The 22,889-nt window shown below is 37.3% G+C and overlaps 3 protein-coding genes and 1 long non-coding RNA gene across 4 annotated transcripts; 1 reads left to right on the forward strand and 3 right to left on the reverse strand.

Annotated features, from left to right (window-relative positions):
• Positions 1-298: 298 nt before the first annotated feature.
• On the reverse strand, positions 299-6,511 carry LOC140789486 (casein kinase 1-like protein 2). The gene is made up of 14 exons (XM_073139199.1): positions 6,132-6,511; positions 5,996-6,036; positions 5,136-5,205; positions 4,894-5,042; positions 4,568-4,663; positions 4,397-4,467; positions 3,129-3,190; positions 2,880-2,943; positions 2,719-2,803; positions 2,489-2,615; positions 2,319-2,401; positions 2,176-2,236; positions 1,736-1,878; positions 299-958 (listed from the first exon to the last, which is right to left on the reverse strand). The coding sequence occupies exons 1-14, from the start codon at positions 6,205-6,207 to the stop codon at positions 665-667; spliced, it is 1,422 nt and encodes a 473-aa protein (XP_072995300.1). The 5' UTR covers positions 6,208-6,511; the 3' UTR covers positions 299-664.
• Positions 6,512-7,419: 908 nt separating this feature from the next.
• Positions 7,420-13,464, reverse strand: LOC140789850 (probable magnesium transporter NIPA9). Its single transcript, XM_073139707.1, has 9 exons — positions 13,189-13,464; positions 12,455-12,553; positions 12,177-12,306; positions 11,960-12,048; positions 10,774-10,830; positions 10,628-10,686; positions 9,956-10,076; positions 8,651-8,799; positions 7,420-8,183 (listed from the first exon to the last, which is right to left on the reverse strand). The coding sequence occupies exons 1-9, from the start codon at positions 13,297-13,299 to the stop codon at positions 7,955-7,957; spliced, it is 1,044 nt and encodes a 347-aa protein (XP_072995808.1). The 5' UTR covers positions 13,300-13,464; the 3' UTR covers positions 7,420-7,954.
• Positions 13,465-14,373: 909 nt separating this feature from the next.
• On the forward strand, positions 14,374-16,796 carry LOC140788033 (uncharacterized). Its single transcript, XR_012108949.1, has 2 exons — positions 14,374-14,910; positions 16,458-16,796. It is a non-coding gene; the product is annotated as an uncharacterized lncRNA (long non-coding RNA).
• Positions 16,797-17,910: 1,114 nt separating this feature from the next.
• Positions 17,911-19,824, reverse strand: LOC140789707 (glycylpeptide N-tetradecanoyltransferase 1-like). Its single transcript, XM_073139502.1, has one exon. The coding sequence runs from the start codon at positions 19,538-19,540 to the stop codon at positions 18,242-18,244; it is 1,299 nt and encodes a 432-aa protein (XP_072995603.1). The 5' UTR covers positions 19,541-19,824; the 3' UTR covers positions 17,911-18,241.
• Between the last annotated feature and the right edge of the window lie 3,065 nt (positions 19,825-22,889).

Below are 22,889 nucleotides of genomic sequence, written 5' to 3' on the forward strand. Positions count from 1 at the left end.
TTGAGCCTGTTCACTCACAATCCTGCTATGGACTGGAATAAGAATGGCTGAAGATTTCTTGCATTTCTTTAACCATGAAGGGAACATATTAATATTGCCATACTATGGACTGAAATAAGAAACTCGTTCCCAGCCAAAACAAACCTATAAATTGCACTCAGAGCAGGAAGTTGCATTAGGATGGAGCTCGACACAAGTGCTTCCTTTGTAGATAGGCAAAAGTGAATTGCTCAGTAAACGCAGTCAAGCCTACAGAGTACAAAGATCCTAATCATTTGTTAAATACAAATCAACTGGATTCGGTGAGCTGGTCTCGTCATCCAGATAACATTCAATATAAATGTGGAGTCAAAAGAACATCCAAGAAATATAATTGAATAGCAGACACCGAGGACATGAAAGAGGAGCCTCGAACATGGCTACAATCACATGTACAAACAGCCTTATAATAGCCATGAGAGTTCAAAAAAAGTAAAGGCTCCTCAGACCCACCCTTATCTTACTGTGCTGATTACCTTCAGCAAACCAGTGCTTCACATCTCTCCAGTTCAGAATCTTCGGTGATTCAAGTCATGGGGAAAGATAGCCTAAGCAAACTCAGCCTCCAACTTACATTTCTTTTTTACATAGTGCAAATAGCACATATTGCAACTGCTCACTTAAGCTAGTATTGATTTCTCTCATCCGTGTCAAAGCTAAGGCCTTCAATACCTTTAAGAGTTGACTCGTAGTTCTTGATGTTAGATGAATGCCTGCCAGAAGAGGATTGCTTCGGCTCAGGATAACCAGCTGGGGAGCTTCTCTGAGGACCTGAAACTTTGCGAAGCGTCCCAGGACTTGCATCTGTTGTACGAGTACGTGATGCATCTAACTCACTGCCTGTGATGTCTCGGCTGCTAGAAACTACAGCTCGCCTTGAGGATCCACTTGACCGTCCCAAAAAAGTTGAACTGGATAACTACATGATAAAAGTTCACAGAGTCAGGAATTTTCATGCTAACAGATACTGTTTTTTTTATAGGGCACCATATGCATTACATCAAATATCAAATGCTAGCTTTAGTTTCGCTGAATCGTAACTTTCACCACAATTTCAAAGATGCTTTTCTATTGTGTTCATGCACACTAATTGGCAAAGAAACAGAAATACAGATGATGGATCAAATGTGCAATAAATTTCACAAACTACAAGAAAACCAGCAGGCCAGCTTGAAGCCTTGAACAAAAGAAATGACTGGTACGAGTCAATATGTAGGATCCTAAAATCTTAGTTTGATAAAAGCAAAGGCCTTAATTGCTCTGTACTCTCTTCCCTTCATACGAACAATTAAGAAAATTAACAAAATAGCCATCACTCAAGTATGAGAAATCATCACATGAAGGTGAAAAACTGAAAATTTTAGTTTCAGCATAAACATAGAACCTAGACCTAAAAGCATGTGTCACACCACAATTCAAAATTCGAAGATGGCAAGAGAAGAATCAAAAGGTCCAAATTATAGAATACTTCGAAGAAGGTACGCAAGTGCTGCGTTCAACAGTCTATATCAGGCTTGAACTAGATCTAAATTATATTATTCTCATTCTAAATGCACTTTTCACTGATAGATAACGTACAAACTTCCTTTGGAAGGAAAATGCTTCAATTAAAGAACTTCAATAATAGATAAAAATATATGATCAATGATCCAGAAATGGAAAGCTGAGTACAGGCAGAATTGACCTAAAGACTCACCATAGCATCTTTAGCAACAGAGGAATCATTCCCTATGGGAGTCTTCTGCCTCGGCAAACTGCTTGAATTTACAGCTTGAGGTGGTAATCGTCGATAGGAAGGGTCAGTTGCTGACCAACCACTCGTCCTTCCTTCCTCGCCACCTAAAACAATTTATTCAGCAGCACGAATCATCACATGGAAAAAAACAGAAATCCCATAACAGAACATGACACCAATGTCTAACAGCCAAGGGCCATATAAGTTGTCAACAGCCTTAAGGCCATGTATCCAGTAACTAATCAGAAAATAATGCATAATTATTGAAGGACATAAAGGAATCTTGCATTAGAAGTTTGATCTGTCTTCCATTAGAAAAACTAAAATGATTACCTAGAGCATAAACCAAATAAAAATTTAAAAAGCAATATGACAATTGCCAGAAAAGTGTGAATCGGTACCCGATTGTCTCTCATTCACCACAGCAGGAGCCAAGCCAGAGCTTGTGCCAGCACCATGACCCTGCAATAAGGGGACGTTAGCAGCTTCAAGTGCAAGTATATTCAGTAAAATGAAAAAAAGAGACTAGAAATTATTGACTAACAAGTCCACGTGGAGGAACATTAGCAATTTGTGACTGCTGATACTTCAAAATAGTCCAGTCAAACACATAATCAAACTGAAATCCTGCAATCAGAAATACAACGGTTACGACAGTAAATAATCTGAGCATCCTGTACAACTTTCAAAGTGAAATATAGATAGAAAACCGACCCTCACGGATGAAAAGATCTCGAAACAATCTTTTAAGGTATTGATAATCTGGCTTATCATCAAATCGCAGAGAACGACAGTAATGGAAGTATGAAGCAAATTCAACGGGATATCCACGACATAAAGCCTGAAATACGAAATGAAAGCAAAATTTATATAGAATTTTCCATTATCAGACATGAAATTGGAAAGATATACGAAGCCTTATCCTCAGATCACTGAAAGATTACCTCAATAGATGTTGCAACTTTTCTTTCACTAATTTTTTCATACTTCTGTTTCTTTGTTCCAGCTTTTAGACCCTGCCATGGAAGGCTGATAACAACAAACACATAACTTGGCCTAAGGCATAGGACTCAGGAGGAAAAAAGAAGCCAAATGAGATACAAACCTTCCTCTTAAGAAGTACATGAGTACATATCCAAGAGATTCTAAATCATCCCTCCTGCTTTGTTCTTAGCACCCAAAATAAAACGAAGTCAAAACTGAATAAGAAATCCAAGGATCTAGTAAAAGTATCAGAACACACAAAGCAGATAGTGAAAAACAAACAAGAATATAGTGATTTGATGACTTTAGTTTGACAAATATTCAAGAAAATTGATTCAGAAATTGCATATTGATGATTTTTTTCACTTACCGATGCCAAGATGGGTGTTGACACTTGCATATCTTGCTGTGCCAGTCAAATTTTTGTTTTCTCTGCATTAGGTTGGTGAAGATGTTAGAAGATGCACAAAGATTCATCAATCCTCTGTCATACTAGTTCTTCCATTGCAAAACACATCACCAAAGGCACAAGAAACAAAGAAAAAAATAACTTGTTTATTCAATAGCATGACTAGGTCTTAGTACAATAATTTTTGTTATTATGTCCAAGCAAGTATTATAGGACACCAACAATCAAAGTAGAAATCAACTAGTTGGTTTCAACTGAATTAGACTAATGATCCATGAATGACTGGAAAAGAGGTTCCAAAGATGTCCACGCATCAAACAGTCAGTTTACAAACTACTGAATTTATGATTGTCCTAAGTAGGATAATTTCAACTGATAAAGTATTGGCATGTTCACTATTTAGATAGTACTTATGAAGTAGATTCCACAAGAAGGCAGGCAATACATATTGAACTATCATAATTGCAAAGATACGTGAATTCTAACAATGTTTTGCAAAATATTAACTCCAAAACAAAGTGTCCTGTTGGTAGCGCAAGAGAATGCAAACCCTGATACTAGAATTATAAGCATAACGAATTTACCATTCAGCATATTAGTTAAACCACTTCAGCAAGTCCACCGGTCTACTTATAGCTCGTCTATACAATAAAAACTACTGTATGCAACCATCTGATGGCATCAAGCTCTCTTATTCTGGATTTAAATCATCCTGAAGCGTCAACTTTTATGTAACATCCAAAATATAAATGCTCTAATGAACAAGCCTTTGACATGAGACTTGTGATAGATATTGAACCTTCATATGTCCTCCCCGGTTTCAGGATATACTTCATGGAAGGTGAAAGAGGAAAAAAGACAACCAATCATACTGCACAAAAGGTTTAAATTTGAATTCTTTTAATCCCTAAGTTGCAAAAAAGAAGATATTGCAAAAGAGGTTCATTTTTCACTTCCTGGAAGCAATACACTTTGAAAAGAAGGTAATGACATGACACAACTAAAGACTCCTTGAGCCTCCAAGGAAGTAGAATTATAAAAGGCAAATCTTGATAGAGGTTCTTTTTTCAATTATATGCTTAAAAGTCTGCACCATGCACTAGCATCCTATTGTTTAGTATTGCATCGAAAGATAACATCAAATCAATGTAAATTCATCATCCGTTTCACATGTTCAGGATACAAGCCAAAGAAGACAGTTCATAATTATGGACATAACCAGAAGTTACCTATATGGAATGTGCTGGTGTGTTGAAGTATCCCTATACTTCTTGGCAAGGCCAAAATCTATGACGTAAACCTAGAAAAAAGTTCAAAAATAACAAACAGAAGCCGAATTTAGACTTGACGAAATATGAGAGGACATAGAAGAAATATATTAAGGAAATCTTGGTGGTAACCTGATTAGCTCGCCTTCCAAGACCCATAAGAAAATTATCTGGCTTAATATCTCGGTGAAGAAAGGACTTAGAATGAACAAACTCCACTCGGTTGATCTAGTAAAGGACGGAAAATTAGTGCAGAAAACTATCATAATAACTAAACTCAAGATGAAAATTCAAAGAACAAATGCTAAGGTGGATGCATGACAGCCTAAGAAATAAGAGTAAAGCTAAGACATCCTCTTTCCCTAGACCCTGCTTTGGCAGAAATCTCATGTACTGTGAAGACCCTTTTTGTAAGTTCATAGTAAGCCACATCAGGTACATCACATGTAACATCATACCATCTGATCAGCAAGCATCAGAACAGTCTTTAAAGACAGCTTTCTGTTACAAAAGTTGAAAAGATCTTCAAGACTTGGCCCCAACAAATCCATCACTAGGACATTATAGTCCCCTTCAACACCAAACCATCTCACATTTGAAATTCCAGCTGCCAAAACAAGGAAAAGAAAAAGATGGGGTAAGCATCTAATAATAGATCTTCTTTGCCATGACATAAAAGGGATGAAAGACTTTCTATTACTTCCTCCTTGTAGAATCCTGTACAGCTTTGATTCATATAGCAGCTGAGGATGCTTTGTCTTCACATTTTCCTGAAAGAGAGAAGCAGCGCATTACTCTTCTAAACAAGCAGATAGGTATCAAACTTATTAGAGTAATATCAGAAAATGCATGGCAGAGTCATTCCCAGATTAAAGCATCCACAAGGAACACAGGATCTTGAAAATGCAGGCTCATGCAGAAGCAAATGTACTCAAATTTCAAGAAACAACAGACACATGTCCAAGCATATTGCAAAGACAGAGAAACAGCAAAGCTTGTCATTAATCCATACCAATAACACAGCCATACACAGATCAAAACATTCACAAATAAAAGTCTATGGAAATGTAGCCTCTCACAGACTCAGAACAGAATCTTAAAAGTTAAAACTTTAAAACAAAAACCTGCTGCACCAGAATCCCTCCTACTAAAAGCATTTTCCTCGCTAACTAACGGATCATACATTTCTACACAGATGTGTAAGTATGACAGGGAGCCAAGAAAAGAAAAAGGATCAAGATCTACCACAGTATACTAAATAAAACCTAGGGGGCGATTAGACCAGTTCCTTCCTGTATAAAGAAACAACAGAACTTCCCTTAAGTAACAAATTTAACTTAACCATGACCTAAAGATAAGCATCACAATCTCAAGAATAATCCAATAACAAGAAAAATAAGTAAAGATGATAACAGCACAAAGTTAGTTGACACATTTAACACAAAGGCAAACGACCATACCTGCGGAATAATAATTAGCCAAATTACCTAAAGCAATCAATGCCTAAATGTATAGGCTATAGCACAGCCATATCATATCTTCTAAGGTAATGATACTTACAAGTTTAATCGCGACCTCTTCATTTGTCTGAATATTAGTACCTAGAGGAAACAACAGCCAACTACTGTTAAAACCCCTCAAAAAAATCGAAGCTTTCACTTGCCAAAATAAAATTATCACTAAAATCAGCACAAACCTAGATAGATCTCCCCAAAAGAGCCGCTCCCGATCTTGCGACCGAGCCGGAACTTGTTGCCCACGCGAGGTTCCATAACGGCAATCAGAATCGAAGACTTTTAAAATCCAAAGCCCACTCCGATCTCGCGAGGCCCCACTATTCACCACAGACCAGAGCAAAAGGAGATCGATTAAATAACTGAGACGAATCCGAGAAGGAACAGAGATCGGAATGCAGGGTTTCGAGAAAACGAAAAAAGAGGGAATTTTCCTCCTACTTCTCTAGAGGGCTCTAACGAAGAAAAGAAAAAAGAAATGGAAAAAGAACAAGAGAAGAGGAGGAAGAGAAGGAAAAGGCCACGATATCTATTGACACACGCTTCAATCCAAACTTAAAACAGCGGTTTCGATAGCGCACGAAGCTCTTTACTTGCCCCCTCTCTCTTTCTCTCTCTAGTTTTATTATCTACACATTTTATTTTTCACTTCGCACCACATAGGGTGTAGAATGAAAAGTTCCATTTCTTTAATCAATCTCTCTCTAGATTAGGTTAGATAGAGAGATGTCACGAGGTGAGAGCGGGAACTTATCCCGCCCACTCAATCCGAACTCTTCCTCTAGAATATCCAATTAGCTGAAAGCTACTTTACGGAAAAAAGAAAAATAAAGGAATTAATTTTGTAACTCTTTTACATATTACCACCTTTACTTAATTTTATTACGTAGACCTCCTCTGCTGAACGTAATTGAAAATTAACTCCTTTTCTGCAAGTGGATTTGCAAAAGACTGCCGGAATCAATGGATAAATTAAACGCGTATTTACAACATAAACCAGCTCATATGAAACTTGTATATACTATTTTATACTACCTAATAGACTTCTTTTTTTTTTTTGGGGGGGGGGGTCCCATCTAATACGATATTATAGTAATTAACATTTTTAATTGTTATTGATGGATAACCTAATTCTTTTACTTTGATTTACATATAATTTTGAAAGGAAAAAAGTTTGTTCCATGGATTATTTTTGAGGGGGAGTTGACTTTTATGACCAACTAATAGTGATGAGGATTAGGCCGATATCTTATCAAACAAATCAGCAGGAGGTGGAGATAAAATTGCATCTCTCCATCTAGAAGAATATCCTTGCAAGATAGACCAAGTTTCTCACAGACAAGATAACATCCGATTGTTCGATGGTTTAATCCTAGAAGACGTTGTATAGCCCACTGCATTTAAACTACAACCTGAAATAGATTTATTCAACTGTGTTTCCAAAAAGAATGCAGGATAACTCAATGTGAATTGATCCTAAAATGACAACCACGAAGTATTTATTAACAATTCAAACATCCAATACACACCAGGTGCCAAAATAAGAGCAGAATGATCCTGTAAATGGTATAATATGCCCAACATAACTTGATAATGAAACTTAATGCTACCTCCCAATGCTTAAGTTTCAATCAACATTAAGACAATGCTGAATTTTGTACATCGCAATGAAATCTTGGGCCGCTGAAGGAATAAAAAATTGTCTGTTGCAAGACTTTAGTCAGCACTGCAGAAAATCTTGCATGTCTCAAGAAACTGTGTATAACCTCCCCCCCAAAAAAATTCTGCCTGGGTATAGAGATGTAAGAAAATGGATCTCTCCTTATCAAACCAGTCTGGGCACGATCTTGTAAAGAATGAGGGACATTAAGTTACAGCACTATCTGAATAGTTGAACCGACTAAAATTTTAATATCTATCAATCTGGATCGCCAGTATGTCTAACGTGCTGCAATGGGTTGCATCTCAGCATATTTCTCGAGACAAAGATCTTGTTATGGTTTCTCTATGCCTTCTCTTTTGATGAAGATGTAATAAGATGATGCAATGTTGATGCATGGACTATTGTGCTTGGGCTAGAATCCTTTACGCGGACTGAGCCAGACCGCCGAATGTTGTGAGTTCTCTCAATGTTGCTGATGTTGCTTCTTACCAATCGCTGCAAAGGTCTAGGTAGAAGTGCAATCAATCGACCAGAACTAACAAGAAGAACTACACCAACAATGATGAAGAACCTGCAGATAACAGATCACAAAATTATTGCTATTCATGCTTTAGCAGCTGCAGCTGCATCTACAACTTAAGATTGCAGTTTGGCAATGCAGATCTGATCTTTGACATGCATAAATGAATGACCACGTGCAACATTCAGATAATTAAGAGAATGAGGATTTTAAAACATGGATAGGCTACATTCTATAGAAACCAAACTTGTGCGTCCTACTGTCGTATGCAGCAGAAGCCTGAGTCACATACAGAATGGGTCATGCAGTTTTGGCATCTGAGCCTGCAAACTACGTGCACAAATAGCAATTAGTCATGCTTGTGGGTACTAACTACCATTATATCATTTAATTATGGCAACAGATGTGAACTCTGAATATCTGACAGAAGACTTGTAAATAATGAGCGAGGTTACAAGAGAGATCCATAAGAAAAAGTAATGTGAATCAGAATAAACTAACTGAATTGGCGATATTACCATCCAAGCAGGAGGGAAAACCGAGCTGTAGGAGCTGAAGGCATACGTTCACCAAGTGCAAGCATACCAGCTAGAACACCAGTGATGATAGATGCCACAGCCGCGCATGTTGATACCACAATAGCTCTTCCATGCTTCAGGCCCCGAGTCTGCCAAAAGAATCCAAATGCTTCAATATTTCAGCTAAGATCAAATTTTAAATTGAAAATCCGAGTTGATGTGCAACATTCTTATATTGATCTAATACATGAACAAGTACTTAACTTCCAAATTTTCAATTAAGAAAAATTTGAAGATTTAAAAACACTAAATTGACCAGAGAATGATAGAACGTCTACTTATTTGAAGTCTCATGCTGAACTGTCCTTCACTAAAAGATCCCTTCAGGCTGGTTGTTGTGGTTTTCTGAGATCTAACAAACAATGCAACCAATGCCAACTTATGCGCATAATACTACCATATGCTTCGCTCGTTTAACATATGAACCACATGTGAATTACAAAATGATCAGGATGAGTACGAGAAGAAAGTTCCTAAAAGGTAAGTATTTTAGAAAAATTGTTGCTCAAGACCTTTTTGGATTGTAAATTCAGTAGAAGAATTCTTAGTATAACATTCCATGCATAAAGAAAATATAAGGATCACGAATCTTCACTTAGCCAACAATTATGTTTGTCAATCTCAAACCTGGATTGACCAACTCCCAAAGCACTGTCAGAAATGGAAATGGAGATGGGTCAGTTATGTGCATTTATACTAACTTGACCATAAACAGATTGACGCAGGTTTTCCAACCACCACATGGTCAATTGAGAGGTGAACAATGTTCTCTCTTTTTCACTCTTACTGCATTTAAATAAATGTGTCCAACTTAGTTCTTCTGATACACAATCATAAATGGATCAGATTTTTGCTGAGAGTCTTCTTGAACCAGCTTAAAGCCAACTTCACCCAACCTATTGCACCATACCAACAACTATAACCTATCTGTGCTAACTAGCCTCATATGCTAAAATGTGTAATCTAAATTTTTAGAATCACTCTCTGCTCCTAGATAATTACAATAGCAGTCGACCCAAAGAGTATTTTTTCAACTCATTTTTTCCTTGAACTACTATCTCCTATTCTGCAGTGACAATTTGCACTTCATGGTGCTTTGAACACCTTCGCATTTTGGAGCAATATCATGCGACTATTTTAATAATATTTTTGACTGATATCAAATGTTGAAATAAGTTAAATAGTACACAACTTTTTACAGGCATGAGAATCTACAGAACTAAAGAGACAAATATATCAAAGTACCTGATAAACAAATCCTGTGGCACTACAGCATATGCTAATTGAGATGCATACAGGAACCACAAGCTTCGAGAAGCCCTTCTCTGAGAATAAAAAGCCCATCTTTGATATTACAGATGCCATCCTGTAATCAAAAGCAGCTACACATGAAGTCATTAACATCTAACACCTCCGTATCAGTTCTACTTCTATCAGAGAGGGAAAAGCATAAGAATACCTTCTTAGCAGGTATTATAAATCTATAGATACTTGACATCAGAGCTGGTAAATGTCTATTCTAGTTGAATTTATAACAAAAATGGCAAAGAATCTGTTCCATTACGGATAGCAATATCTCACAAGTTCAGTTAGAATATTGTCTTGTTGCCTAGCAAATTTACATAAATACTAATTTGTTACCAATTCATATTTAAAGTGAGATTATATCATTGGATTCACACAAGCTTGTCCAACACAAGGAGATGCAGAAGCTTTGATGTATACAGCTCTTCCTATTAGGTAGAAAATAGGACTAAGAAAAGTGATCATTTCTTCAATTATAAAAAAAACTGCATTTGACATGAGCCGAATAGGATCAATGAAAAAGAAAATTAAGAGATAGAAAGATATATTTTTAATGCTAAATGACCCAAATAGTGATATATGGCAAACAGTTAGGATCAGTATTAAATTTACCCAAATAAAATGCCTGATTCCAAACCAAATATAAGCTCCTCAACAACTTCAGAGTTCACCTACATAGGATATTTCTGTCAAGAGTTGCAACATGCAGGAAATGTTACAGAATATATTAATATATTTAATAGCATGACAACACTCACCAGCTCTTGTTCACGCCTTTGACCTTTATAAATATGTAGCCACACATTCAAGAGAGCCTGAATTGCCACATGCATCACCAGAAATTATCATTAGATATCAGATTCAAAGTAAAACACACTGAAGCCACAATTCAAAGATATAAGTTCATGTGTTCCCAACTTGATTTATCCCTTGTTAGAACTTCTATTAGGGGACCCATTGGAAAACACAGAGCCAGTTCAAACCATTAAAAGAGAGAGAGAGAGAGATATTACAAGCCTGTCGTATTATTTGATAATGCTTCAATAGCAGCAATATATAAGTAGACCTGCATAATCTAGTCTCTAATCTATCTTAGAAATATAAACAAACATAGAAATATAAACAAAGAGAGTGATGTGAAATTTCATCTAAAATCACTTAATTATCATCTATTATTTGTCTTAGACTCTCAGGGCAAGAGTTAATTAATGCAAGGACACAGTTCGTATAAATACTTAATAGAGACCATGTTCTTGGAGCACCAATAAAAAGATATATCCAAGGATATCATCTGAGTCTGTCATATTCTAAATAGGGGCAAGGAAGTAAGCTCTCGTACACTTCAGGAATAACTTTTTCTTTATTTTAGAATATAACTCTTTATTCCATAATAACAATTAAACATCTTAATAGTTATATTCTAGAATACAAATATTATTACTCAAAATTACATCTTATGCCACGCATTAACATAATTACTAATATATTCGTGATATTCATCTCATCAATTTACTTATATCAAATCAAAGGGTATTTATTATAAATTTATAAAACATAAAATATATATTTTCCATCTTTTTTATCAGTTTATATCACATCAAAAATAATTATTACACTCTTATTTCATAATACAAATAAACATAGGAATAATTATTCATAGAATAAATTTCTCATTTTGGTAATAACAAATAGAATTTATTATTCCTATTTCGACCCAATTTCACATATGAACAAGAACTAAGTGATCAACACAGTAATCAAGGGGGCATGATGAACACTGCTACAAGTAAGCCATAAGGTCTGAAGTCCACATATGACAGCCAATGAACTCCATTAGAAATTGGAAGGACTCTAGGTAATAAAATAAGGACAAAGATACTTTACTCTTACTAATTAGGAAACAGACCAACAATTGTCAAATGCAGCACAGAGCATGGTACCTACAAACAAGATGGCAACTGAAAAAACTAGCCAAGGTATGCGGAAAAGAGAAATTTCAGAAGCATTTTGTTCCTCGCCTCCAACACCGACTCCTGTAATAAGAATAAAGAACCTCTATTTAATACAATATAATTACCAAAATGCAGTAATATGACCACACTAGATTAGAAATCAGCAAAAGTTAGAAACAAAGGAATAAAATATAATTCACACACATTACCTATTGTTCCAATACCAGCTAATGTGATGGCCACCCAATCAACAGCATTCATTACCTCCCTAAGATAAAAATGTGAGAACACGGAGAGTATAGCAAGCCCACAACCAGAAACGGGTTGTATAACAGAGACCTGTCAAAATGTGTAAGAGAAACAAGATGTGATGTGGAAAGCATGCAATACAACTTACATCTAGGAGAAACTACTTACTTGGTACACAACCACAAAAAAAGATGCCAAACTTAAGATGTCTACTTAAGTAAATACCAAGCTTACTCACTGGAGCTAGAGATAATGCCCTCAACATCAATACAGCACCAGATATATCCAAAAGGAAACCTACGATCCACAATTTGTTGAAAGCATATGCTCTGACTACCTGAACATCGAATAATGAATTTGAATCAGCAGTACTTCTCATAAACATGTTGCAAAGTATGGACATTGTAGGCCCTTCAAGTAGTTAATTTCATTAATAAATCATTAATTGCATTCACGCAACAGCTTGAAAAGAAGGAACTTGATAAATCTTTTAAGTAGCATTGCACTGTATCATTCTAAAATCTAAGATTAGGTCTTTATTACGAAGAAAGAACCATTGTAATTCTCATGAATATTTTTTTTCTACAAATTTTTTCTACAAATTAGGCCAGTAGAAAAGAAGAGAAATTTCAGAAAGGAAAGTGTATGATGCCAAAAATTGCTAAGAATAAGAAGACGAATTTTTTGAGATATTTTAAACAAGTAGTGAGCTTTCTTGGAATGACTAAATCATCACGAGCCTCCAGATTAACATGGAATCTACAATCAAAATAACTTCTAACATTAAGTGTCATGCAGTAATATAAAGATCATAATTCTTTCAGAGTACCAATATATTATCGGATCTATAATCAATGCTCTAAAATTGTCAAATGTCAATCCCCAACACAGAAGTAACCACACGTCATCGGATCAACAAAGAATCGATCAGCATCGATAAATCGAAAGGAATCGAAGAGAGAAAAGTGAGACCTTTAGCTTGAAGGAGAGGGGAGGGAGGATGATGGTTCCCTTCTTCTGTAAAACCTTGCCGATGTTGTTTCCCGCGGTGGCCAACAGAGTCAAACAAATCGATTCCCACATCGCGCACCTCCTCTTCTCCGATTCCTTCCTATATTCTCCTCTTCTCCTCTTCTATTCCTACTTTCTTGCGTTTCGCTTTCTTCTCCAAAGCTTGCGTATTTTTAAGAGGTTAGTGGGGGTGGGGTGGGTAAAGGCGAGAGCTTTTATTTTTATTTTTTTAGCTTTGATGGTTATCACTTATCAATGGCCTTTTGTTCTAATTTTTCGCTCTCACGCTTTAAAATTTGGGAATTTGATTTCCGTCCCTCTCCGCTACGTATCTAATTAATATCTATGCTGGCCGTCCACGTGTCCATCACCAACTGCTGTCGGAGCGGGTGAAATTTGGGTGGATATGGATCCCAACACCCACTACCCGTTTTGGCATAGATCATGTTTCTCGGATTTGGATGAAAAAATAAGGCAAATTTATATTTAACACCCTATAAAGTAGTATCATTGGAATGAATATTCCCCTCCAAATTAAACTACTTCGGTTGGTGGAATTAATTGACTAATTCCAAACTAAACCAACCAGGGAGAGAGAGAGAGATAGAGAGAGAGAGTACATAATGGAATTAATTTATTTTGTCATTAAATGGCTAAAATTAAATGCTTGATTATGCTCAGACGTTTAATGAACCTTTGACATTCAAATCAGCGGCATCAAAATCCCATTTTAAGCTACTCGATTATTGATTGCAACCCATGGACTTTTACTTGTGGAAGGACCAAAACTTCTCTCCGTGTTTTGGTCCATATGAAACCATTCTAATTAATCTGAGACCAATTATACATAGTTTATTAAAAGAAGAATGAGAAAGGAAAGTCAATCAACTAACACCCAAATATATTATTCATTCAACAAACTTTAAAAAATAAAAATAAAAAATTATTCGAGCAAATGATTTATTATATAACCAGAGAGGTCAAAACAAAACTTTGCTATGTGAACAAAAAATAGAGGTGTGATATTTTAGATTTATACATTGTAAAAAGGGTTCGAGTAGTAAATTTTGTTTAACGAAGGGGGTAATATGCAAACATTCTGTGTATTTTCCTCCGTACGTAGCAATGTCCGATGTACGCGTCGTAGTCTCCTCCACTAATCCTCTCTCGAGAAACTCCCTTGTCCTGTTCCAAGTCCACCCATCTCTCTCTCTCTCTCCTTTCCCCAAAATCAAACGACCAAAAGCGAGAGAAGAGAAGAGGAAGAGAAGAGACGAAGAGGCGCAAAGATTTTCGCCTTTTGTGTATCTATGGATGGATTCAGATCGAGATCATATGCGGATGACCGCATGCAGATCGAGGTATACGGCCGCACGGCTGCCCATCCTCCTCCTCCTCCTCCTCCTCTGAGGTCTTATAGCACATCCTATACCTCCTCGTCCTCCTACGAGTACTCGGACTACGTCTCAAGAGAGATCGAGGTCAAGAAGGCGAAGTCTTCGAAGAAAGGTTGGGTCTTGGGCGACGCAGAGTTTCAGAGGAAGAAGAGGGTTGCGTCCTACAAAGCCTATTCCGTGGAGGGGAAGGTGAAGGGATCGTTCCGGAAGAGCTTTAGATGGCTCAAGGATAGGTACTACGATGTCGTCTATGGCTGGTGGTGATCGCTCTCGCCGATTTCTGATGGTATTGCAACTGATACTTATTTCGTTTGATCTCAATTAGATTACATTTTTGGGAGATTTGATCTGATATTTGGGTTCTTCGCACGCATCTCTCTTAACCGATCACGTTATCGAAGTTGTGAACTTTCTTCTGGTCTGTGATCGATTTGATCAAGTATCTTCCAATTCTGATATTTCCTTGGTGTAATTTGTTCCATTCTCTCAGTTTCTTGTTTGCATTCATCTGATCCTTTTCCTTATAGTTAAGAATGCTATTGTTGGTTAATAGATATCATAGAGATTGTATTATACCAGTTTGTTCGCCTGGTTTCAGTATTTTAAGTATTTATCTGTATGGTGTCAAATATGTGTTTGGAACAATCATTTGATCAAGTTGCTACCTGAGATGCATTAAGCAATCAATAGAGTTCTTTTTTCTGCTGCATTGCATATCTGTCACATATATCTACTTAGACCCAGAGATCACAATGAAAATTGTAGAAAGGTGACATGCTTCTTGCATAATTTGATGGGTAAATTTAGTCACTCTTCCGTGTTATTATGAAACATTTTTTTGTAAAGCTTCTCATTCCAAATGGTCAGTTGTGGTATTGTGAATTTAAAAGTTGTATTTTCGTCAAAATGGTATAGTTGGTGATGTTGAAGACCCACAAGCTCTTGAAGTATCAAATACCTTATACTGACAGAGATGGTGGCTCCACCCTGGTGTTTTACAGTCTCTCTATTTTTTATAGAACTGTAATCTCTTATGTTGGATTACTTTGCCCACCAACTGACAATATATCCCCCATGGGATGTCCTCTTTCCTGATTTGTTTTAGTAGGGGCTTGACTTTAGAATATTAAAGCCATTGATCGCAGAAGTAAAATCGGTCAGATCTTTTGTGGTATTCTCATCTTTTAGTTGTGCTCCACTTAATCCTATATTATTAGGAAAATTCTTAGATGATAATGCTGAAACTTATACATTCTTAATGTAACATTCCATTGAAGTGCTTCCTTACTTTAATTTGGGTGGTCCTCTTTTATTTGCTATACAGTGGTTTAACTGATAGAAACAATAGGCATGGCAATAATGCCTGACTAAAATTTCTGTGGATCTCATTTTGCAATATTAATTCTTTTTAGGTGCTAGTGGTAGTTTTGTATTGTGCCTTCTATAAAGGCATCGTGACAACAGGAAAGTCTATAATTAGAAGTCGGAATGGTTGCTTTCAGTAAACCAAAAGACAATCTTTATCTCTTATATATCCTTCGCTTTGTTATTGAAGTTTTATTTCAGAAAACATTGTACAAAAAATGAGTTATCAGCTGTAGTAATCAGCCTTTGATAAAAGAGAATCTCGGTCCGTCATCTCTCTTTGTGTTTCTTTTTTCCCTCCTATGTGCTTGTTAAGTAAGTTGTTATTAATCTTTCTCAAGTCTCAAATAGCTTTGTTGACAAATACGTTGATCTTGGAAGAATGGCAAATTATCATTCCCTGACCTTTGTTTGGTGACAAAGAGTAAACCTTCTATGCTAACTTATGTCTTAATGATTCAATAACAGGGAGCGAGCTTTACCATGTCTGCTGTTCAAGCTTTTGTCTGGTGGTGGTTCTCTCTTGCTCCTTAGCTTATACCCACATTTTAGAAGGCTGAATTAATTTAGAAGAGGAAAAGGCAATCATGTCATTTTTTGTTCGTATTGTATTCAATCTGCAGTTGTGTAGACATCTGCTAATGCTGTTGTATATCTGTTGGCTAATTTCTGCATCTCCATTAATGGAGTATCTACATTCTTGCTAGTAGTCACTTCTCAGATGTTAAATGACCCGATTTGTCAATTATAAACTATGTATTGTACGTTTTGAATTAAGTATAGTTGATTAGCTGGTTGCGGACCTAATTGTTTGAGATCAATGGTAGCTTAAGCATGGGCCAGTAGGTTTTAAAGCCCCTGTAGTTTAATGTATTAATTTAGTTATTAGTATACTGATTATAGTACTTAACCTCTCGTTGATGTTGATGTTTACTTAATGATGAAATAAACAACGGCAGAGGTTACACAATTTACAAAGCCATATATATATATATATACTCTTGTTACAAATTTAGCAGGAATATCCATAATAAGAACTGGCAATATCCACACTGAAAACCGACATGAGAACATGTCACAAATAACGATCCATTAATTGCACGCCACCAAAATGGCCAAATAAAAGCGATCCACAGTACCCCTAAGCACTCTATCTAAAACCATCACTCACCGGATAAAATTCTAAGGATTTGTTTGGTTTTGAGTTTGAGAACCTTTCTGAACTGATTCAGAGATCTCTAAATTAGTTTAATAACTAAATATATTTTTATCTTTTTTATATCGAATTAAGTGTACTTTTCAAAAAATTAAAAATAAAAAATAAGACTAACTAATCGAGTTTAGGATTTAGTCTCAAATCAAACAAGGCTTAATATAAACCAGGAGATGAAGAAGATTGGAAGAGACAGCCATGAAATAAAAATGTGAAGGAAATTTTAACAAACCATACATCTTATAGAACAAGTAATGAGAACTGGAGCTTCGTCAACATAAAGTTGGTCATTGTGTTCTCTTGGTGGCGTATGATCCGCATTAGAAATCAACATAAGATGTTAGATTCATTTACTCGCATGCAAGCTAAGTGATAAAACAAAAGGAACATAGATCAACGAGAAGATATCAAATCAAAGTTTACACCATTCGGCTTGAAGCCATTCCAAATAAATTCAAAATTATCCACAGCATTCCTAAAAATTTCAGAACTTTGATGGAGATCAACATTCATCCAAACACTGATATGCATGCTGAACTCTCTTACAGGAAAAACTGTTAATTGAAGCAAATAAACAAAAAAGCCCAAAACATCAATTTGTATGTTGTGATCATACATCAACGGCTTATGTTCTGCATATAGGAAAGTTATCAAGAAGACAGAAAAGAAAGCAGGAACAGCCGGGAGAAATCATAGTAAAACCAAAGATTGCATCAGACAAAGAAAGTGTTGCATCTAATTTGAAATTAGCAGTAGCAATGAAAAAGTTCACGGCTTTATCGCAAGCACAAATTACACTAGTCCTCCGTCAAAATCGTAATTTTCGAGAACAGATCCTAGACCAGAAGAACTTGCTACAAAATCAAGAGACCCCTATCATGCTGGTTCCAATGGGTGCCAACAAGAATGAGAACTTCCACAAACTGCAAGACGAACATGAAATCTGAGCTACTGCAACAAAAATTAAAAACCCAACTGACAAAACTGACCAAGCAAGAAGCTCACACAAAAAAGAGGAAACTGTAACCGGAAGAGCAACCTAAAGGAGCACCAGACCAAGCTCTGCCGGTTTCAAGGCGTTCCTGATCCGATAGTTGTACAAGTAATAATGTAGCTGCCCATCTCCAGGACCAAACTTCAATTCTTTCAGGAAGGACTCATTCTGCATGACGTCAAGCGCATTGAAGACATCGTAATCCTTCTGTTTCGCTACTATTAGCATGTCGTTCATCAGCTGGAGAAGAGGAGTCTTCATCGACACGTTGTAGTAAGAGTAGGCGGCCTTCAGAAGTGAGTAGTTCGGGTTATTTAGAATGGAAGAAGGAAGAGTATAAAAGCTGCAGAAATCAGTGATCTCGTGGGTCTCGGGGCTCTCCACCAAGAAGCTATCGATCACATTCTCCTGCGGCAGAAGCCAATGCTCGACGTCATGCTCGTCGAAGTCCGGCGCCACCGCGAACTGGCCCAAATACTCCCTCAGCAGCCGGGTTACCGCCGCCACATCCTTAGCCTCCATTTTCCTGAATCCAGGTGTGGTGGTCGAGTCCGGCAGCTTGTAGAGCCGGATCGTGCGACTCATCGTCATGCGCGGCCCGAGCCGGGAGAATCCAACGTCGATCAGCTTCTTGGGGTTCAACGACCGGTGCCAATAACGGCAGGTGGCGACTGGAGTCGGGAGGACGATCCCCGCCGTGTACGCCGCCTGCCAAATGTTCTCCAAATGTACCCTCCTGGTGACCTCCTTGATCATTACTGGGGCTAGCCGCTTCGATCGCAACTTCTTGTGGACGCAAAGGAAGTTGATCTCGGCCATCAAGACGACGTCTTCCCTCACCCGGATCCTCGCCGGCACGCCGGTGATGAAAGCTACGAGCTTTCTCGAAGCCTTCACACGCACACCGATGTGCCAAGATCTGAAGTAGCCCGGAGGGCGAAGCGCCCAGCGGAGGAACTCCTTGGAGTAGTTGAACCGGAACATGTTCTCGTCGTCCTCGACGTAGTTGTTGGTGAGGAGGGCGTAGACCTCGGCGCACGTGCCCTCGTCGTCCATGTCGCACGTGGACCACTCGTAGAGCGACGGGAGGTTGTACGGTTCGGGTTTAACCTCGGAGAGAGGAGTGGGGGCTTCGATGGGGCCTTCGGGGAGGGAGGAGTCGCCGAGATCCTTGAATTGGCCCACGGGTTGGGTCTCCCAGAAGCGGTGGCGATTGCCGACGGAGAGGCTCTCTTGGATCTGGCGAGCCAGGGCATCGATCGCAGTCGGATTCGGATCCGTGTGATTCGAATCGGGTTTAGGGTTTTCGTCGTCGGTGGGAGATCCAGGAGGGGAAGAGGCCATGGAGGAGAGGGTAAGACGCAAAGATATCAAATATAGGAGACGAATCGAAAAAGAATACTCCAAGGATCGTAGATTAAGGTCTTGGAGAGGGAAGAAGAAGACGAAGAGTTGAGAGGCGGAGGAGGCGAGCTTTTACTTCCCTCTGGCTCTGGCTCTGGCCGCCCCCAATAGTTTAAAAGCTTTTAGTGCCGGAGAACGGATCTGCTGCATGGTGTAGTATACAGTTTATTGTTGTAAGCCTACAAACGAGAAGACACGTGTCTAATTTGTATGCCGATCATAACCCAACCTGAGCCCATTGGGCTTGATCGAATGGGCCCAACATGACCCAATTGTTTAAAGATTCCAATCCACTTCGTCAGACTCGCACTTCTTTGCCGATATTTTCAGGTACTCACCATTTCTCCTCCTCCTCCTCCCTCCTCTGGTTTTTATTTCTTATTATTATTTTTTTCCTTTTTCATTGCTTTCTAACTCCAGTTTCTCAATTGTATGAAGGATTGCCGCTTTCATTCTGTTCTTGCTTCCAATTGTGGATTAGTTTTGTTCTCCCATTGATCTTAAACTGACCATGAGTTGCAAAATTACATTAGACTGTCATCTGCATCAATAAAAAGCAGCAATAACATCTTTATTATTCTTGTTTGTCTTCCCAACTGTTGCATCAAAGAGAGATAACTATCAGAAAAGTAAATTAGGGCATCTAGGTGAAGTTATAAAGGTTTGCAAATAGTCGTAGTACTGCTTTTAATTATCTTATCGCAGCAGAACTTTATTAGTTCTTGATATGGTTGTTTCGTACTTTCTCTAGTGCAAATGTATTCCGTATCAAATGCATCCTTTGCCATCCCAAGTTCCAGCTTGTTCCTTGTGGACTCTCAGTTGATATGTAGTTAGTAGTTGATTGACTGTGATGATATCGACCATCGATGCAGTATATGGTGCTTTTCATATCGTGCAGGTAAACTGATTGTTTCATTGATTTTCTTCTAACATGAGGATTGCGTACTGCATTTTCTAAGTATTACTCTTGTTACAGAAAGTTTGCTGTCATCCCATGTTTCAATATTCCTATCTAGTTAGAATCTTATAGAACGACTCATATTGTCTTGGATCTTTTCGACTAAATAAAGTTGAATAATTATGTGCATGCTTACAAGCCGCTATGAAAAGTATTTGGAGTTTCTATACTCATTAAAGAAACCTTTACAAGTTTAATAAGATGAAATTTGGAGAATGGACCATAATCCAACATTTGCAAATGGTATCTTTCTTAATCATCTTGCTCGTGTAATCCGCTTGTTGTCATAAGCACTTAGCAACAGATGGTTGCATGCCTGTATCCCAGCATCATTGAAAAACTCAGAATGCCTATCAAGTCCTCGTCCAGAGTATGTGACCACACAAAGTATGCATGACACCGACAAAAGAATATACATGTATATGTACATAGATACTTACATAGTGCTTATAGCAGAAATAAAAATGTATGTATCAACAACTTTCTTTAGATGCCTTTATATGAATATTATTAGTTTATTACAAAGTATAATGTTTGAGCATACAAGTTTATGTATATGTACATAAATACACTTGACTGATGTTTACTCTGTGAATCTTGAAGCAAGTTGATGCTTATAGTCTTGTACTAAGTTGAATTAAATATATGAAATTATCGATAGGATTCATTTAGAAAAGATGTCAGTGTTTTTCATAATGATTTGAACACGGGGGTTTACAGAATAACAAGGAAAAAGATTAAACTAATTTCTTGTAGCAATTTAGTGATGAAAAATGATTCAATTTACATCTATAACCGCAGCAAAACCCATATCAATGTTGAACAGCTGTTCATTGCTATTCCGGTTCATGACCAACATGTGGCATGATTGCTGAGAAGCTACCATTGTCATCAAACCTCAGTGGAAGTCGATCAAATTGGCTAACACACTGGCTTTGGTTACTATCAATGTTGTAATGTATCACTGAGCTACTACATAAATCATGGCCTTGATTTGAGGATGTTCTACAGTGGCACTTTGCTCTCTTTTTAAAATAATATAATCCAATGACACATGTTTTGTGTGCTTTGTGGAGAATACTAAGGGAGCATTTTTATGTATATCACTTTAGTCCTCATTCTGATCATCCATATCAGTTTTGTTACGATGAAATATTTCATTATCAACTTTTGCAAGACGAAGAGAAGTTCACTGTTTCTAGTGCCATGTTGTATTCAATCCTGCTCACAGTCTTGATAGCTGGTCAATACAATCTGTACAACACGAGCTTTTTAGAGCATTGATATTTGTCAATTGTGGATTAATTTTTCATACACAATCGCACTGATCCTTGTATTTTTGCCATTTTGTTCATTGTGTTGTTCACCCTTTGTTACTGCTATATGCGTTCATTTGCATTTAGGAACTCTATCTGTCATATAGTTCTTGTATCGATGCTTACTGCTTTAAAGAGGATGAATACTTGGTTATAAATTCTGGTATATTCATACTTTTCTAAGGCATGATAACTAGGAAACATATAGTACTATTGATGCTTGTCCTTTCTCCTTGTTCATATTACGGATGGTCCCCACTAGTTTATTCAAGATGGGAATGTAAGTATATGTTGTACGAGCTTCTATAAGCGTGTCTTTTACAATGTGTGGGATGTACATCAATCCAAAAGCTCATTCAAATTTTGGTAGCTCTAGCTTAATGTTAAACCCTTTAACTATATATGTACCTTCTTGCAGATAGGAAGGTGATATATAAGATAAGGTACTTCTTTTGGTCTTTTATGTGAACTTGTTGCAAATGAAAATAAAAGTCTGGCAGGCCTCATTGCTCTTCATTCCTGGGTTATAGACCATTGCCATCATATGTCACTTGATATCAAGTAAGTGAACCGGAAACATAAGATAACTAAAGCTGAACTTCAAAGTGTTGTTCCTCATAGCATCTTTACAATATTTATAGTTATTACACTGATTGCTTGTCCGTGAGTTCCATCTGTAACAGGTAGGTAGTAAGGAAGGTAGGAAGACTAGAATCTGTTGAATTTATCAGAAGATGGGATCTTATTCAACAAAATAAGGAGACATATACTGTAAATTCCGTATGCTTACACTCACTTCTTGTCATCATTTGCCTTCACTTGTAGGCTTTCATCATTGTGTAAAGGAAGCATTTAATCACTGACAATCTTAGATGAAAATTGCTGGGTGTTCAGAGAATCCTTGCTATATAAGAATCTTAGTCATCATTATTTTGAACCAAGCACCAGATCCAATGCTCTAGTTCTCCTTGCATGCCTTCTATGGGATATCTTGATCTGATGGACAAAAAAT

The sequence above is a fragment of the Typha latifolia genome, chromosome 5, assembly GCF_019914945.1.
Source record: "Typha latifolia isolate L0001 chromosome 5, TyphaL0001v2, whole genome shotgun sequence".
NCBI classification, from domain to species: domain Eukaryota; kingdom Viridiplantae; phylum Streptophyta; class Magnoliopsida; order Poales; family Typhaceae; genus Typha; species Typha latifolia.

Bases quoted from the DNA above. Each gene is read 5' to 3' on its own strand.
- LOC140789486 (XM_073139199.1), bottom strand. From the start codon at position 6,207: ATGGAACCTCGCGTGGGCAACAAGTTCCGGCTCGGTCGCAAGATCGGG. The intron at 5,206-5,995 runs GTAAGTATCATT...TCTCTCTTTCAG, and splicing joins AAGAGGTCGCGATTAAACTT to GAAAATGTGAAGACAAAGCA. The intron at 2,616-2,718 runs GTAATCTTTCAG...TTCGTATTTCAG, and splicing joins AAGTTGCAACATCTATTGAG to GCTTTATGTCGTGGATATCC.
- LOC140789850 (XM_073139707.1), bottom strand. From the start codon at position 13,299: ATGTGGGAATCGATTTGTTTGACTCTGTTGGCCACCGCGGGAAACAAC. The intron at 12,049-12,176 runs GTAATGTGTGTG...TTCTTATTACAG, and splicing joins AGCTGGTATTGGAACAATAG to GAGTCGGTGTTGGAGGCGAG. The intron at 10,077-10,627 runs GTAAATTTAATA...TTTTGATTACAG, and splicing joins GAATCAGGCATTTTATTTGG to GATGGCATCTGTAATATCAA.
- LOC140789707 (XM_073139502.1), bottom strand. From the start codon at position 19,540: ATGGCCTCTTCCCCTCCTGGATCTCCCACCGACGACGAAAACCCTAAA.